General features: G+C 32.2%; 1 protein-coding gene across 1 annotated transcript in view; it reads left to right on the top strand.

Moving 5' to 3' along the window:
- Nucleotides 1-20,288, top strand: part of LOC126879769 (homeobox protein orthopedia-like) — a 257,712-nt gene that overhangs the window by 188,382 nt on the left and 49,042 nt on the right. Inside the window, exons 3-4 of the mRNA XM_050643020.1 lie at nucleotides 14,892-15,078; nucleotides 17,202-17,345. Coding sequence (XP_050498977.1) covers nucleotides 14,892-15,078; nucleotides 17,202-17,345 — 331 coding nt within the window. The remainder of the gene's footprint in view (nucleotides 1-14,891; nucleotides 15,079-17,201; nucleotides 17,346-20,288) is intronic.

Raw genomic sequence — 20,288 nt, 5'->3', positions numbered from 1 at the left:
CCCGAATTTCAGGCACTCCTAGGTTTGACTAGACCATCCTCAGGTCTGACTGACGGTCTTAGCCTAAGCCCTAAATAACTTTCAGTTTCGGCCTTTGACTAGTCAAACCTAGGAGAGACTACGTTGGTCAGGCAGAGGTCGAAATTTAATTTTATGAAATCGGGGTTTGACTAGTCAAACCCCGATCATCTATTAAAATGTCGTAATTTGTTAGATTAGGTTTAATAAAACGTCAGTTTTTAATTTTAATGTTTATTATCTGTATATTGTCGTAATTAAAATAAAAAAATAGTGTTTATTCTCACATGCTGAGGCAGTAGGTATGGCATTTAGAGTTACACAATACGTTAGACCTTTTAAACTTGCAGAGTTTTGAAGAACATATTTCTTATTGCCCTTTTTTAAAGCCTTGTATTCCAAGTTTAGAATCTTTTGTTCTAATTTCTCTTAGAGACAGCTTAACGTCTGGAACATCTTCGAAATTAAGAAAATTCTCGTTGCATTCTCTTATTTGATTTCTTGAAAAAAGTGTGTTTATTGTTCCATATTTTATACCAACTCTGTATTGTAAACCGGCAGCATATTTACAGATGCTTGCGTGTGTAGACACCAGGGTGTTGAAATCAGTTAGGGTTTGGAGAAACGGTACATTTACAGATGCTAGCGCGTGATGACACCACGGTGTTGAAACCAGTTAGGGTTTGAAAAAACAGTACGTTTACAGACGCTAGCGTGTGTTGACACTAGGGTGTTAAAATCAGTTAGGGTTTGCAAAAACAGTACATTTACAAATACTAACAGATTTGGACACCAGAGTGTTGAAACCAGCTAGCTTTTTTAGTGCTTATACATGCATAGATGCTAACGGCTATTGATTTTGATTTTATATACCTACTGTTGTGGAAAAATATTTAAGTGATTTAGGTATTAATGAATAATTAAACGTTGTTGGGATATAAACAATAATACAGAGAGAGTGTGTAATTTGGAATAAATTCAATATCTCAAATACTAATTGTTTTTTTGAAAAATGCTCAGACCCGTCGATTAGTATTTCAAATTGTCCTTTTTGATATACAATAATAATGTATACAGGGTGTCCCAATTTAGATATATGACGTCATCGTTGATTTTCTTAAATGGCAACACTGTCATTTTGATATCTATTTTGATAGGGTGTAAAAAGTTATACACAACTGCAAAATTTCAAATTTTCATTCCCTACCATTAACAAGATAATAAAAAATAACAAAGTTATGAAAAGCAGTAAGTAATCAAATAATAATTGGATTTAATTATTTCAATTAAGCAAATGCTCATAACGTTGCCCATTGACAATTTGACAATAATTGAGGGCAACATTATGAGTATTTGCTTAATTGAAATACATAATTATTAAATTCAATTATTATTTGATTACTTGTTTTTCATAACTTTATTTTTTATTATCTTGTAAACGGTAGGGAATAAAAATTTGAAATTCGGCAGTTGTGTATATCTTTACACACCCTATCAAAATAGCTATCAAAATGACAGTATTGCCATTTAAGAAAATCAATTATGACGTCATATCTCTAAATTGGGACGCCCTGTATACATTATTATTATTACATGTCAAAAATGACAATTTAAAATACTAATCGATGGGTCTGAACATTTTTCAAAAAAACAATTAGTATTTTAATTATTGAATTTATTCCAAATTACAGACATAACTTTGTTATTTTCTATTATCTTTTAAATGGTAGAGAATAAAAATTTGATATTTTGCAGTTGTGTATAACTTTACACACTCTATCAAAATTGCTATCAAAATGACAGTGTTGCTATTTAAGAAAATCAACGATGACGTCATATCTCTAAATTGGGACATCATGTATACAATATTATTGTATGTCAAAAAGGACAATTTGAAATACTAATCAACGGGTCTGAGCATTTTTCAAAAAACAATTAGTATTTGAGATATTGAATTTATTCCAAATTACAGACTCTCTCTGTATATTAACACAAAAAAACAGCATAAAAAATAATGTTGTTCTGAAGCTATGTGTTTGTGGCATTTTTATAATTAACTATTTAGATGGGAAATAAGCCACAATTAAATTTAAAAAAAAATAATTTTATTAACGTTTCGACTCCAAAATCCGATATCGTTGTCAAAATACAAAATACTGCTAAATTAAACAAAAATGTTGTTGCTTAGTAAAAAATTCTTCTAATAATTTGTTTAATCTGACTCATTTATATTGGCAATTCAGACATAATATATTATTATACATTTTAAAGTATTTTTTTACTAAGCAACAACATTTTTGTTTAATTTAGTAGTATGTATTTTGTATTTTGACAACGACACCCGATTTGGACGTCGAAACGTTAATAAAATTATTTTTTTCAGTTTAATTGTGGCTTGTTCCCCATCTAAATAGTTAATTATAAAAATTCCACAAGCAAATAGCTTCAGAGCAACATTATTTTTTATGTTGTTCTTTTGTGTTAATATATTTTTTTTTATATCCCAACAAGTTTAATTATTTACTAATACCTAAATCACTTAAATATTTTTCCACAGCAGTAGGTATATAAAATCAAAGTCAATAGCCGTTAGCATTTATGCATGTATATTAATTACTAAAAAAGCTAGCTGGATTCAACACTCTGGTGTCCAAATCTGCTAGTATTTGTAACTGTACTGTTTTTCCAAACCCTAACTGATTTCAACACCGTGGTGTCAACACGCGCTAGCATGTGTAAATGTACTGTTTTTCCAAACCCTAACTGATTTCAACACCCTGGTGTCTACACACGCAAGCATCTGTAAATATGCAAACCGGCAATTGTTTTATCTTGTTTGATACCCAAAATATTTCGAACACCTCCTTTGGGCCTATCAAAGCTGGGAATATTTATTGTTACAGTTTTTCCGATCGAAATTGGAGGAAATTTGTTTCACTATATTGTTTCATAGTATTAGACGGCACATGAAGACCTTCAATTGCCTTTCCTTTATTTATTTTAATCTTTTCTGTCTGTGCACAACGCATGCATGTAACATTTCTTTCAAAACCTTCATAGTATGCACCAAGTGTGCAAGCGCACAGAACATCTCAGAGCTCTCTTTTTGGCAAATACAACAAACCACATCTAAAGAAATTACCAAATTACGTGTAAAAAAGAATCAAACTCCGTTCGCTCAACTCAGACGGATTTTAATAGGTTCAGAGTGGGAAACGTACAACACAAAATTTCCTGCCTCACAATATTACAAGCTCAAATAACGTTTCATTAAAAAAAAAGAAGAATTATTGGAAATATTGGGACTGTATCATGGGCGTCCACAGGGAGGGGCAGAGGGGGGCAACTGCCCCCCCTAGAGAGGACGAGGCGAGTGTAAAATTGGTGAATAAGCAATATAGAAAAATACAAAGGTGTAACTTAATCTTGATTTTCAATGCAACCACTCTGTATCTACATTCTAGCTGGGATGAAAAAACCGCATAAACTTAACAAAACTTTAATGCAAATTTGAAATCTGCTATTATTTTATTTACCTAATATTTTTTAAATCTGCAAGCAACAGCAACCACCCCTGAATTCGTATTTTCTTTCTATTCGATTTTTTTTTTCCACTGTCCGTCACACAGATTAAATTTAGTTGTGAACGATTTGAATAGTTTAAATGAAGTGCAAAATACTATTGCAACTATTAAAGATACAACCAATTTCTTTCGTGAATCAGTATTAAGAAGGAATATGATAGAAAATATCCCTAGCTTCTGCGAAACACGGTGGTTCGAGAAATACAAGGTAATTAGGGTTTTTCGAAAACAATTCATTGAAATTGTACAGGCCTTGCAAACCCTATCCGTTGAAGGAAATTTGGTTACTAGAAAAACATCTTATCAGTTGCATTATGTGGCATCAGCGGCGGCTCGTGGGTCAATCTTCAGGGGGGTCATTTTGGTTTGAAAACTTCAAACTGTTGATTTTTTAAAGTATTTAAAAGATCTTTTAGCATTTATATTTTAGATAAAAAATACAGACTTAGATAAAACTCAATACTATTTACCCTAGTTTTCCGAAAATTAAATTTGTCTTTTTTTAGAGTAAATCTTTTAAAAAATATAGGAAAAATGGTATGAACAGGTTATTGACTGATATATAGATAGGAATATTTATAGTATAATAAATTGTAAATTTATTAAAACGAAACTTACTTTAAATATTTTTATATTTTAAGTCAATTCTTCTATCCTTTAGTTCTGCAAAATAGTCTATGACCTTCTCATTGAAATTTGGAATGCTCTTGACAAGCGTTTTCTCGATGCTCAGCATAGACAAGGCACTAAGTCTAGGTTGTCCCATCGTATTACGCAGGAATGTTTTTACTCTTTTTAAAGTAGAAAAACATCTCTCACTTTCCACGGTTGTCATAGGGAGTGTGCACAAAATATTTAATAACTTCACTGCTTCAGAAAATGTTTCAGACAAATTCATGTTAATAAAAAGCTGAAGTATGGCTACTGCACCAGCACTATTGCGAAAATCCTCACGACAATATAAGACTTCAAGTTCCGATTTTAGTTTGGAAATATTCACTGTGGGATAATTAGCCGTCACCATTTTTAAAATATTTTGCGGAAAGTTGGTAGTGTATGCTTCAAATTTCTCTATGTAGAATAACTGTGAAATCATGAGATGATCATTGAAACTAAACCTGTGATTTATTTCAGATATAATAATATCACAAATTTCAAGTGCAGTTCGTCGCTTTGGATCCTCTGCAGTAGTTTTTCTTTTTTTTGCTGTTGATGTGCTTGGTACTTCTGATTCCAAAATAGTATTTCTAATTATTTGGATATTGTTGTTAAAAGACAGGATACAATTTTTGACAGATATAACATCAATGTCTCGCATTTGCAATTGTTTAAACAATATATCAACATGGGGCATTATTTTATGGAAAAAATTTAACCAAAATAAAAAATGCTCATCTTCCAAATGTCTTTTTAAACCAGTTGCTTGATTTATATTGTTACCATCTTGCTCCTCATCAATAATTTCCTCTAAGCAAGATTTTAAATCATCTTTATAAGTGTATACAATTTCAACACATTTTGTATTGAAAGCCCATCGAGTAGGCGCAGCTTTAGGTAGCCTTACTTTAACCACTCTATCCAGAACCATCGTACGTTTTGGAGATCGGCCGAAAAAGGACGAAAATCCGTGTAAATTTGCAAAAAATATTTTTATCGGTTTGTGTTGACTCGCCGCTTTTTGGAGGATAAGATTAAATTGATGGGCATAGCAGTGAATGAAGTGTGCATTTGGGTATATTTCTTTAATTTTTGTTTGTACTCCTCCCAGTTTACCGCTCATGACTGATGCACCATCGTAACTTTGGGCAATCAATTTTTCAGGTGCTTCATTAATTTTTAATAATTGAAGTTCTTCCAATATTACATTAGTTAAATGTTGTGCTGTAGTACCTAGGGGGTTAACAAATTTCCAAAATCTTTCATGTACAATACCAGTTAATACATATCGCAATATGATAATCATCTGCGTTTTATTGGAGCTGTCTGTGGTCTCATCTACTTGAATGGCCACAAAATTTGTCTGGCCAATCTCCTTCATGATATGAGTATGCACAATGGCTAACATTGATTCTAAAATATCGTTCTGAATTGTTTTCGATGTTCCTTTAAATACTGTACTTTTTTCAATGTGTTCTTTAAACATTAAATCCAGTTCAGAAACAAAATCGATAAGGCCCAGAAAAATTCCACGATTATTGGAGCTGTCACTTTCGTCATGACCGCGCAATGCAATTTCGAAAACTCCACAAAATTTTACACAGTCGATTAGTTTGTTTAAAATATACCTATTTTTAGATACCAATTCATTAAAGTCATGCACAGATTTACGATATACACTATCAAGTTGCTGTCTTATGTTAACACGTCCTAAACTTGCGTAACTCATTGATGAATTTATATGAGTAGTTGAAGAGGCATGTTTTGTAATTTTCACTTTTAAATGCTTAATGTCAGTTACTCCATTTTTCGCCCATACAGCGTCATTCGAAAACAGTAAACACGGATAGCAAAAAAATGCATTTCTCACACTGCAGCCACAAATCCAATCACACAAATTGTACATTGATTCTTTAAAATATCTTTGAATGTCCTTACCCCTATCCTTTGTTGTTTGTTTTAAATTCATGTTTGGTTTTGGTCGACCACTTTCTTTTTTCTCAAGCCGCCGTTCATAATTTAGTGTTCCAGCAGATTTTAAGGCAATTATTTCGTCAACAACACTCATCTTGTTTTCTAACTAAACGTGAGGCCGTCGACTCTACTAGAGGTATACGACGGAAAGGTCACTCCCACTCTCGCCCACGAAATTGCTATCTGCCGTCTCTTTTCTATTTTACATGCATTTGTCCATAAGCCATAAGAACTGTATATAGACAATTTAAAATACGGCCCAGCCACGGGCTTGTGTATAGCGCGAGGCGCGACGTTATTATATCTATTATATTTGTTTTGCCAATGCAGACTGCTGAGAGAGAATTTTATATTTCAGAGTGAAGTTTTAGATAAAAGATATTTTTAATAAAATTGGTATTTTTATGAGATTATTTTAGGGGGGTCATTGACCAATTGACCCTAAGGAGGAGCCGCGCTTGTGTGGCATGCAAGTCAGGATTTATCGTCGCTGTCATTGTGATTGCAAAATATTCCGAATACCTAGAGCCTATAGTCAACCGCGTACAATCTGCGCAAACTAATGTTTTAAAGGTACCGGAACATATTCGTCAAATCATGGATATTTTAAAAACACAGACAGAACACAGAGAATGTAACAAACACTTTATTGAATGAAGCCAATAAGGTAGCCGAAGAATGCGGTTTTGAATTATCTACCCCTAGAGCTGTAGACAAGCAACAGCATAGAAGCAATCATCCAGCTGATACGCCTAGTAAATACCGAAGGCGATCCATGATTCTTTCGTATTGTCTCTAGAGACACGGTTTCAGAAGAAAATACGCCAGCCTTCGCTCTGAGTCTTCTGCATTCCAAGCATTTTTCAAAAATTGATTTAAATGGCCATATATTAGAACAACTGAGACAATCCTTAAACCACTATGAAATAAATGGAATAGATGCAGAGCTAGAAGTATGGGTAGAACATTGGAATAAAAAACGCCTTAATAATGAGTTAGATATCTTCAACACCCTTGAAATTTTTGAACTGGTTCGAGCGTCCACTACTTTTTATCTGTTAACAAAAAAATTGCTGGAAATTCTCGTAACATTGCCTTGCACTACGTGTACAGTTGAGAAGTCGTTCAGCAGTCTTCAAAGAATAAAAACATGGTTGCGGAGTACAATGGTCGAAAATCGCCTTAATGGGTTAGCCCTAATGAGAATTCATCGAAAACAAATATTACCAAAAAAGAAAGAGTTTCTAGAGAAAGTTTTACAAGAATTTACAATTGATCCGCGTAAATTGTTGTTTAAATAATAGTGTTTAGGAACAGACAATTTATCTTGCTTCGCACATCGAAGGCTTATCCAGGAGGAAATAAACTTGTTAAATTTGCATCACGTTTTTGTAAAAATCATTAAATTTTTTTTAAATATTTAATATATATTTAGTTTGCTTCATTTTTGTATGAAATCATTGAGTTATAATTTTGGCTCCAAAAACGTTATTTTCAAAACTTTTCGTAGGAAACCCCTTCACCCTCATCCTCTCTGAAGACTCTCAATTTACGTATATATTTATTATTGCTTATCTAACCAATTTTTTTATTTCTCAAATCCGCCCTCCCCTAGTTTTGATCCTGCGGACGCCCATGGACTGTATACTAAACTCATACAATTCTGTGGAAGCTACTTCCTTAAAATATTTTTATTCTGTGTAAAAATTTTATCAATATTTTTAAATATACAATGTGAGTCACCACTAACGGGACGGAAGATTACAGCGAAATGGTAAAAGATTTCAAAAAAATTTAAATTTAATAGTTTGTAAATTTATAAAAGCTATATTTTAAAATTATTTTGAAATATACAGGGTGTCCCAATAAATGGCGGCGTATCAAAGTTATATTTTTTCTTATGGAACACTCTGTATTTTATAGCATTTTTTAATTGTCCACAAAAAATAAGGTATAGTTTCATAATGCTTCCCTATACCTATGTACAGAGTGTTCTGAGTTATGTTGACTTTTCTTAAAATGTAAAGTTTTAAAAGAAGGCTTATTCTCAAGTTCTTTAAGGAATTATAAAAACATTACTTTTAGATCTAAATAGCTGGATATGGGTTGAATGTATTCCATGATTAATTATTACACATTTGTCTACAGGGTGTTCAAAATTTACAGTTTCATTATTGGAGTATTCAATTTGTCATATGATGCTTGTTTTAAATGGAACACTATGTATATTAATAAATAATTATACTAAACAAATTTACCTCTTTCGAATGGTATATGGATGTCCTATACCTAGGTGTCATAGTTTTTGCGTAATTTACAATTATTTAAATTCTTAACAAGGAAATCGATTTTAAAACAAAAGATATAGTTAATTAATGTCATTGTATGACATTGTCAGTTTATAACAGTACGGTCTGGTAATTATCAAAACTATAAACATCCGTGTATGATAATTTTTTTTAATTAAAAATGACTTTTACATTCAAATTTAATTGTTCCTAAAAATGAATAATCACGCTATCTATGAAAGAGTAGACATGCTACTATGCATTGTGGAATATTTTTAAAATTGTCTCTTAGTAGTATCCTGACAGAAGACACCCAAAAAAGGACGCTTTTGAGAGATTTCTCGATAGATTCCGTGCTACTGGTAATGTTGCATAGGTACGAAAAGTTAAATAAAAATAAACCATTTATTTTTGTTGACGTCAACGAACTTGATATCCTGCTTTCTGTTACGGAAAACCCAAATACTAGTACGTACGTGAAAAATTTCGAGTCAATTCGAAATCAGTCAAACGAGTGTATGTAGAATACATAAGAAAAACCACTATCATACGTATAAAACTCAACTACACCAGCATTAGACAGAACAGGAACGTTTAACTTTTCGTTTATAGACTTAGAATTTGGAGAAGATCTTGATTTTTTTTTTAAGAATATATTGTGTACAGACGAATCTACCTACTTTTCATAATAATCGTCTATTTAATAGACATAGCTTTCATTTTGTTATGATACAGTAAACAAACATTTTACTGTTGATCGCCAACATCGATGAAGTGTTAATGTTTGGGGCAGTATTCTGAGCGAATACGTTATCTACCCATATTTTTTTGACGAAAATCTGAATGGAGCAACTTTCTTAAATTTCTTAAAATAAGTTTTTTTTGATGCATCTTAAAACCTTCCACTTAGCGTGCGAACAAACATGTGGCTCCAATTGGACGACAGAGTTCCAGCTTATTTTTGACGTGATGTTAAGAACAACCACAACATAAAATTTAGAAATAAATGGATAGATAGATTCGGTCCATACCTATATTTGGCCACCTAGGTCACCAGGATTGACCGAGATGAATTTTTTTAAATGGGGTTATATTGAAAATATTGTAAATGCTACACTTCCTACTCTACTACTTCAGATGATATTTTTATGAAATTAAGAATTTCGAACGCTTTTGCGTCTATAACACCAGCTATGTTAAATAATGTAAACAAATCATTTAATATCGCTTGTTGTATAAACATTTTGAACATTACAATACTGATAATTTTTTACTTATACTAAGTTGTGGTTCATTTTGTATTATTTATGTATTTGTTTTTAAGATTCTATATGTTTCGTTATGTATTTAGTTATTTTCAATAACGAAAAAATTTATTTTACAAATCAGCAACTTCTATATGTTTCGTTATGTATTTAGTTATTTTCAATAACGAAAAAATTTATTTTACAAATCAGCAGCTAAAAATATACCTACATATTTATTTACAACTACACTCTATAACAACTATGCCAAGATGATGGGTTTAAAAATCGAGAGTGACTATAAATATTTTTAAAATCGATGTACCGTTTAAGAAAATTGTAAATTACGCAAAAACTATGCCTCCTAGTTATAGAACATCTATATACCATTATAAAGAGAAACCTGTGTTTAGTATAATCATTGATTAATATACATGGTGTTCTAATAAAATAACCATCATATTATGCTACATTGAATAATCCAATAATGAAACTGTAAATTTTGAACACCCTGTAAATAAATGTGTAATAATCGATCATGGAATGCATTACTTATAAGATAATTACCAGACCGTATTGTCATAAAATGACAATGTCATACAATGACATTAATTAACTTCATCTTTTGTTTTAAAATCGATTTACAGATTAATAATTTAAATAATTGTAAAATATGCAAGAAATATGAGACCTAGGTATAGGACATCAATATACCATTCGAAAGAGGTAAATTTGCTAAGTATAATTATTTATTAATATACATGGTGTTCCATTTAAAATAAGCATCATATGACACATTGAATACGTCAATAATGAAACTGTAAATTTTGGACACCCTGTAGATAAATGTGTAATAATTAATCATGGATTACATTCAACCAATATCCAAAAATTTATATGTAAAAGTAATATTTTTATAATTTCTTTAATAAGTTGAGAATAAGCCTTCTTTTAAAACTTTACATTTTAAGCAAAGTCAACATAACTCAGAACACTCTGTACATAGGTATAGGGAAGCCTTATGAAACTATACCTTATTTTTTGGAGACAATTAAAAAATGCAATAAAATACAGGGTATTCCATAAGAAAAAATATAACTTCGATACGCCGCCATTTATTGGGACACCCTGTATATTTCAAAATAATTTTAAAATGTAGCTTTTATCAACTTACAAGCTATTAATTTAAAAATTTTTTCAAATCTTTTACCATTTCGCTGTAATCTTCCGTCCCGTTAGTGGTGACTCACCCTGTATAATGAAATAATTTTCTCATTTGTTATGGTGTAACACACATTTGTTTCGTGTAATTTCCTCCAATTTCGATCGAAAAAATTGTAACAATACCTATCTCCAGCTTTGATAGAGCCAAAGGAGATACTCGAAATATTTTGTGTATCATACAAGATAAAACAATTGACGGTTTATATAGAGTTGGTACGAAATACGGAAAAATAAACACACTTTATTCAAGAAATCAAGTAAAAGAATGCAAATAGCAATTTCTTAATTTTCGAAGATGTTCCAGACGTTAAGCTGTCTCTAAGAGGAATTAGTACAAAATATTCTAAATTTGGAGGGCAAGACTTTTAAAAATGCTACTGCAATAAGAAATGTTCTTCAAAATAATGTAAGTGTAAAAGGTCAACGTATTGTGAAACACTAAATGCCATACTGCCTCAACATGTGAGAATAAACACTAATTTTTTATTAAAATAAAAAAATGACGTTTTAATAAATCTAATCTAACAAATTACGACATTTTAATAGATGATCGGGGTTTGACTAGTCAAACCCCGATTTCATAAAATTAAATTTCGACCTTTGCCTAACCAACTTAGTCTCTCCTAGGTTTGACTAGTCAAAGGCCGAAACTGTAATTTATTTCGGGCTTTGACTAAGACCGTCAGTCAGACCTGAGGATTGCCTAGTCAAACCTAGGAGTGACTGAAATTCGGGCTTTGACTATAACATATATATGATATGGCCCGATACATAATATCGTATGGCATTTTTGCTGGAAAGATCCTTTCGGTCAGGTTCCGGCGCTATAACCCTGTTTCAGGTAGTTATTAGTGTCGATGCGCCCTAGCCTAGGAAGGTTTACTCCTGTACGTATCCTCTGAAACACGGCGACTGCTCATTGTCTAAGATACGATATAAGGTCGATTTGCACCGATCTGTTTAATGGATAAAAAATATTAGATATGTAATTTAGCATGTTAACAATTACAAAAAACAAGGGTTGCCCGTTTATAATTTTGTTCTAACTATATAATTAATTAATAATTAAAAATGACATTTTTTTTATAAATTTAAAAAAAATTTCGACCCGGGCAGATATTATTTCAGATTTTTTAGGTCATTCTAAACAAAAAAAGGTCTTTTGGTTTTCTCTAAAGTTGATCGTTTTCTAGTTATAAACAATTTAAAACTGAAAAAATAACGAAAGATGACGATTTTCAAGGATCAAAACAATAAGTATAAAATGTCATCTTTAAAATTACGAAATACTTAAATTCAAGTTCAAACCTTATTCTACCAGTTCTTGATAAGTTTTTTGGACTTGTTTCATTCTGAAACATTGTTGTTAAGTTGTTAATGCCAAACTCCCCATAAGAAACCTTCCTCATTAACAATTAAAAAAATATGTTTTAGAATAAAACACGGCTAAAATTTTTATCGAGACCTGATAGAAAAATGTTTGAACTTGAATTTATGTACTTGAAGATTACAAAAATGATATTTTTTACTTCTGTTTTTGAGCCTTGAAAATTGTCATCTTTCGTTCTTTTTTCAGTTTTAAATTGCTTATAACTCGAAAACGATTAGTCCATTCATTAACGGTAAAATATTGCAAAAACTTTAAATTTTAAAAAACTGCTTGGATTGACATGAAATTTGGCATACACACAGCTAACAAGTCAAAGAAAAAAAGTGATATTGTGCCGATATGTGCTTTTGCCCTGGGGGTGGTTTTCACCCCCTCTTGGGGGTTAAAAAATATTCGTCTAAACAAAGTCAGGAAATGGGTAAACTGGCTAATTTAAAGTAATCTTTGTTCTATAGAGTTTTTTCACTAAGTCAATACTTTTCGAGTTATTTGGCAGTGAATATGTTCATTTTTTCAACAAAATAACCACGCTTTTAGACGGTTTTTCGCAAATAACTCAAATTGTAAGTATTTTGTCGAAAAAGCATTCTTAGCAAAAATATAGCCTATAAAAAAATTTAATAAAATAGTGAATATATCACGTTTTTTTATTTAGTAGAAGCAGAGTTATAGCTAATGAAATATAGGTTCATATTCGTCAAATTCCAAGTGGAATATTTTAACGTGAAATAACCAAAAATGAAGCACATTTCGGGGAAAACTCATTTAAACTTATTTAAAGTGTTTAAAAAAAGCTTCATTTTCTTCATTTTTGTTTTATAAAAAAAATTTCTAGCATCAAAATTAAACAAGTTACGCTCAAAATAAAGTTAGTCCCTTTTGGTTTTGGTAAAAAAATCGAGAAAAGCACCCCCTAATTAGTATCTTAAATGAACTTAATCGTAACGACTTCACAAGTTTCTTGACTCGTGTATATATTGTTTATATGATCTGTAAGTTTCATCGGTTCAAAGTTCTTATTATTGAAACGGCTGTAGTTAAAATGGGTAGAACTAGTCACTGATCACGAATGTATTCAAATTTAGAAACACCAAATCTTGATCAATTTTTGTCTAACAGAAAAACAAAAAATACATGATATTCAGAAAAGCAAATATGCCTTTTTTTGTATTTCGAGACTTTTGGTATCTCTAACAATTTTTAAGTTATTTTGAAAAAGAGCATATTTTTAAAAATTTAAATTTTTAAAAATTTTATTTTGAAACCAAATTTTTTCAAAAATAAACACTTTGAATCGATGAAACTTACAGATCATATAAACACAATATAAGTAAAATAATTTATGGAGCGGCAACGATTAATTTCGTTTAAGTTGCTAATTAGGGGGTGGTCTTCCCGATTTTTTTTTGCAAAAACAAAAGGGACCAACTTTATTTTGAGCGTAACTTGCTTAAATTTAATGCCAGAAACTTTTCGTAAAAACAGAAATAAAGCTTTTTTTAAACACTTTAAAAAAGTTAAAATGAATTTTCCCCAAAAAGTGCTTAATTTTTTGGATATTTCACGTCGAAATATTCTATTTGAAATTTGGTGAATATGAATCTATATTTCATTGGCTATAACTCTGGTTCTACGAGATCCAGAGACCTAACGCGTACACAATTTTTTTTACTTTTTTATAGGCTATATTTTTGCTAAGGACGGTTTTTTCGACAAAATACTTACTTTTTGAGGTATTTGCGAAAAACCGTCTAAAAATGTGGTTATTTTGTTGAAAAATGAACATATTCACTCGCAAATAACTCGAAAAGTGTTTACTTGGCGAAAAAGCTCTATAGAACAAAAGTTACTTAAAATTAGTCAGTTTACCCATTTCCGGAGTTGTTTTGGACATATATTTTTCACCCCCAAGAGGGGGTGAAAGTCACCCCCAGGGCAAAAGCACACGTCGGCACAATATCACTTTTTTTCTTTGACATGTAAGCTATGCGTATGGCAAATTTCATGTCAATCCAAGCGGTTCTTTAAAATTTAGAGCAAAAACCGTGAAAGAATGGACTAGATCAACTTTAGAGAAAAATTAAAAACACCTTTTTTGTTTATAGTGAACCAAAATATCTGAAATAATATCTGACCGGGTCGAATTTTTTTTAATTCATAAAAGAATGTCATTTTTTAGTTATTAATTAATTATATTTAGAACAAGATTAGAGTGGGCAATCCTTGTTTTTTGTAATTGTTGACATGGTAAATTACATATCCAATAACTTTATCCATTAAACAGATGGGTGCAAATCGATCTTATATTGGATCCTTTACTATCATATAAATTTTAGAAATTTAAAATTTCGTTGTCGGTGGAAAGAATGGAACTTATGCGTTGAGGCTTGATATGCTATTCTAAGCCGCTGAGTTAGGGTCGCCACTATCAACTAAATATATTATCGAAATTTATCTACAAATATAATATTTCTATTGTTAAATCGAACTAAATTTTACATATCTTTTACAGGTTTGGTTTCAAAACCGACGCGCCAAATGGAAGAAAAGGAAGAAGACCACGAATGTCTTTCGAACTCCTGGTGCTCTCCTACCTTCTCATGGTCTTCCCCCTTTTGGTGCAATGGGTGATGGTCTCTGTGGGTCAAGCATGTTTAGTACGTCGGAATCAAGATGGGGAGTTGCTGGTATGGCAACGGGTAAGAATAAAGTTCTCTCTTATTTCTAAATCTCACTCTATTTAATTTACTCAGATAAAGGAATTTCTTTAATTAATAATAATGACATAATAAATACTGCTTTTAAAAAGTTTCACTAAAGGACTTGCAGATTCCTTTAAAATACGAAAAAGAGATAAAAATTTGAACACTACATATAATTGAAAAATCAATATGGTGGTAAGCAGAAGACTTGTTGTTGCTAATACGTAATTACTAAGGTGACTATTAGTCCTAAGTATCAGTCAATCAGTATCACTCAATAATCTAAAGTAGGGTTGCCCAAGAAGACTACTTAAGTTCTATAAGTTAACTTGATGAAGTTAATTTATTAATATTTAATAAAATGTAATGTTTTTCCACTTTTCAATATATCCTATCTATTGTCTCTGAACAGCAAAAATATATATGATTGTTTAATGAAATTTATCTGTGAAACTAAAATTAACCTCTAAATTAATTAATCCTGATAATTTGATATATTATGTACATATGGAAAAAGAAGAAGATGTATAATGAAAAAATGTGGTGAGCAACTTGGATAGTCCATAGCGGCCACCTGCAGCTTTTGAATTTAGTAGAGAGCTGTGGAAGAGTTTGCTATGGAACTCCAAGGACCTCATTGGCATTGCCTTCTTTATGTATGAATAGAAAATCAAAAAAGTTGTGACTAGCTAATTGACACCCAAGTCTATGCCATAACAAAAAAACTTGATGAAGCTTCATCGTTCTCTGAAGAAACATCCAGTGAAAGTTGTTGCGAATTTAGTTCACAGATTGAAATAATTTCATACTAAATTTGTATAGAGAATGTAATGTAATTTGTAATTAGTAATGGAGAACAGTGCCTACGTTCCTTCCGATGAAGGCTCCAATAAGAGCCGAAAATCGCGATTCAAGGGACTGGACTGCACTCCGTATTCTAATTGAAAAGTAAGATTGTTTTGCCTTCGCATTGCAACTGAATAAAAATGGTATACATTTTTATTTTAAATTTGTATAACTCACAGTTGAAACTGGAATATTGGTGTATAGTCCTGTCGCCATTTAGGGTACAACGGCCTCCTTTATTCAGATGGATACACGCAAGTTTTTTTATGTATTTTGACCCGTAGAACACGAATTTTTTGGGTAACAGTTGATTTTGATATCGATAAGATTGTTATAAACAAAGAACTTGAGGAATTATATAACAGCGATTTTTCGCAAAACAAAACATTTTTTTGTATTTTTGGGGCCATTCTAAGCAAAAAAAAATGTTCTTACAAGCTTTTTCGTAGGATGCACCATTTTTGAGAAAAACGCGGTTGAACTTTCAAAAAATCGAAAAATTGTAATTTTTAAACCCAAAAAACTTTTGATTAAAAAATAAAATAGCAATTCTGTTTACCGAATTTGAAAGTTTAAGTCAAATTATACCGGTTTTGTTTATTTGCATTCCTAAAAATTAATTTTTTTATTGTTAAACAAAGCTATAAACACATAGTACTTGAGTGATGTTTTCAATGCAACTCCCATAAAAAATCGAACGAGTAGGCGCGCCTACAAATAGGCAATTTGTACGTAGCATGCATTAAAACACTATTTGTTTATAGCTTTGTTTAACAATAAAAAAAATAAATTTTTAGCAATGCAAATAATCCAAACCGATATATTTTGACTTGAACTTTCCAATGAGGTAAGCATTGGAGTTGCTATTTTATTTTTTATTCAAAAGTTTTTCGGGTTCACAAATTGAAATTTTTCGATTTTTTGAAAGTTCAACCGCGTTTATCTCGAAAAATATGCATCCTACGAAAAAACTTGTAAGAATATTTTTTGCTTAGAATGACCCAAATAGATACAAAAAAATGTTTTGTTTGGCGAAAAATCGCTGTTATGTAATTCCTCAAGTTCTTTGTTTATAACAAACTTATCGACATCCGGATCAACTGTTACCCAAAAAATTCGTGTTCTACGGGTCAAAATACATAAAAAAACTTGGGTAAGTCCATGTGAATAAAGGAGGCCGTTGTATCCCCCCTGGAAACAGCACTAGTAACTTAATAAGTTTTTTTTTAATGTTTTTACTTTTTACAGATTTTTAAGTCATCATTTTATTTCAGGATTGGGTCAGCTAAGCCAAAGTTCAATGGGTGGGTTTGGACAGTCATTAGGTCAACTAAACCAAAGTTCAGGACTTAGTCCTGCCCTACCAATAAGTAGTTCTAGTACAGTATACCAAGCCCACTACGGACTTAATTCGTTAGGTAAGTTTTTATATTGCCATTTAATATAATTAGGGCTCAATATAATAGAGGATTCATGGAATCCCCCTGTCTTATCCCATTGCCAGCTTCAATTGGGTCAGTTAGATATTCTTCAACTTTTACTTTTATTGTATTCTTCTGGTAAATATTTTCGATTATTTCATTCATAGGAGATTCTGACCAATAGAAAGCTACAGAAATCTGAATTAAATCGATAATTTTTGATAATCTCCCGTCGTTAAGTATATTACGTCAGATGCCCTTCGTTGCTACGAAAAAATACATTCAGTGACATTAATGACAATTAATGTTTTAAAAATTATAAAAGTGATGAGTTTCAATCGTCAAATATTTATAAAAACTGTGTGTTTAATGGTACTTACATAAATAAATTACAATAAAATTTTGGTTTTGAACAGTTTTATTCATGAAATAATCGCAACAAATTGCACTCGACCTCTGAAATTAATATAGAATTTTTGCTCTCGTGGCACTTTGACATAATTTCACTCGCCTTCGGCTCGTGAACTTAAAACTGTCAAAGTGTCACTCGGGAAAAATTCAATAATTTCAGAGCTCTTGTGCAATTACTACTGATTATTTTAATTATTCCGAGAGGTACCTCTCTTGCGTACAATAAATAGATTTAACGTCCTTTAATTCGACCCTGTCAAATGCCTTCTTAATGACTTCTCTTGACCTGCCTCAATATAATTATAGCGTGCATGATCATCTAGACCTAAAACCTTGTTGTTCTTCTACTACTGTTATAATTTTATTCGGTTTTTTTGTTATCACAATGGTTGGTTGGTTGTTAATTTCAATTTCCTCTATCATAGACGAGGGCATTTAGCACAAAATAAATTTATTTTTAAATACAGCACCTAGAGACAACTTTTTGCATTGTGTTCAAGATGATGTCAGGAAAAAGTCTACTACTTGTACAAAAACGGGTTGAAATGCATAGTTGCATTTTTAAGTGCATAAAATGCATCCAAAAGTGCATACACATGTAAAAGTAGGGGTATTAAGGGCCATATTTTATTACTTGGGGGTTTCTGGGGTCACTCAAGACGAATACGTCATCTCAACCGACCACCGGTGTACCTGGTGCCCAGGTTCACTGCTAACGCACGTTATCAGAACTTTTGAGTGTTTTCGGCGCTAAATTGGTGCAAACAGATTACTCGGTGGTTTTTGGAGTCGCTAACAAAAATACGCCATCAGAAACGAGCTCCAGGTGTAAGTGGTTCCCAAAAACCCTCCAAGCTCTAGAAGATAACATACCTTAGCAGTGACCTTGGGCACCAGGTGGTCCGGGGAATCGGTTCTAATGGGGTATTCATATTCAGCGACCGCAAAAGCGCATAGTAATCTATTTGCATGCATTTAAGGCCGAACACCTTCGAAACTCTTGAAGATGACGTGTTTTAGCTGTGACCGTGGGCATCAGGTGCTCCGGAGATCAGTTCTGATGGCGTATTCTTGTTAAATAACCGCTGAATCTTCCCGTCTGATCTGTTTGTATCAATTTAGTGCCGATCTCGCTCGAAATTCCAGAAGATGATTTAATTCTAAACACCAGGTGCTCCGGTTTTCGGTTCTGATGCCGTATTCGTTTTTAGCAACCCCAAGAACCACCCAAGTAAAATATTTGCACCAACATAATGCCGAAAATACTAGAATCTCTAGAAGATGATGTGGCTTTGCAGTCACACTGGGCAGCAGGTGTTTCGGGGGTCGGTTTTGATGGAATATTCGTATTCAACGACTCCAAAAACCTCCAAGTAATCAGTTTGTATTAATTTAGTACTGCTAACCCTCGAACCTCCAGATGACGTGCCTTAGCAGTGGCCCTGGACACCAGGTGCTCTGGAGGTCGGTCCTGATTGTCAGTCGGTCGGTAGTGATGCTCAGCAGCTCAGTGACCCCAAAAACCCCCTGAGTAACAAAATCTGCCCCTTAATATGCTTATTTTGACATGTTTATGTACTTTTGGATGCATTTTATATACCTTAAGATTTAAAATGTAACTATGCATTACACCCATTTTTCTATAGTTTTTCTTGACGTCATCGTGACTGAACACAATGCAAAAAGTTGCAAGTCTCTAGGTGTTGTAAAGGTGCTTAAAAATCGATTTATTCCGGTGTTGTTAGTGCTAAATTTCCTGCTCTATAATTCTTCGGCTGCGATTTGCCTCTCAGTCTCCCTTTTTGAAGAGAGATATTAGTATGTTCGATCTTCATTCTTGTGGTATTAAGTCTGTTTTGCTTTATTATTTTTTGGATTAGTTTCAGTTGTTTGGTCACATCTTGTCCTCCATACTTTAAAAGTTTCAATATTCTGTTTTCTTCTGCTGAATTTCTGTTTTTTAATTTTAGTAATGCTTCCTTTACCTCTGCTTCTTCAAAGTTTATTTCTTCGTTTTTTGTCACTTAAAGTTACGGGTCCAACACGGGCCATTATCAGCAACTACAGGAACAACCAACCAACAGAAAGGAGAAAGAATCAGTTAGGCTCGATAAAGTTAAAATACAATATACACATTAAAATTATATAGAAATGTACTACTTCACGTTTTTGTGATTCTGATACTGGAATTGATAGAAAAATTGTTTAAGTAAGAAGTTTTGTGGAGAATCTCTCCTTTGAATGAATTCACAGATATTCACAAGATGGATTTTCCACAAGATCACTTCCTCAAACCATTCTCCTTCTTGTTGGTTGGTTGTTCCTGTAGTTGCTGAGGGTCTAGGACATTTCGCCGTCGCCGTTTCGCCGTCGCCATTTCGCCGTCGCCGTTTCGCCGTCGAGCCATTTTGCCGTCGCCATTTCGCTGTGGAGCCATTTCGCCGTCGTCATTTCGTTGTTAGCATTCGTACTTATAATTTCGGGATGATTATTACTTGTATATAAGTTTTGAATGGTTTTCGAACGATT

The sequence above is a fragment of the Diabrotica virgifera genome, chromosome 2, assembly GCF_917563875.1.
Source record: "Diabrotica virgifera virgifera chromosome 2, PGI_DIABVI_V3a".
Classification (NCBI taxonomy): domain Eukaryota; kingdom Metazoa; phylum Arthropoda; class Insecta; order Coleoptera; family Chrysomelidae; genus Diabrotica; species Diabrotica virgifera.
The sequence above is the reverse complement of the archived record's forward strand: the minus strand, read 5'-3'. Positions and strand labels throughout refer to the sequence as shown.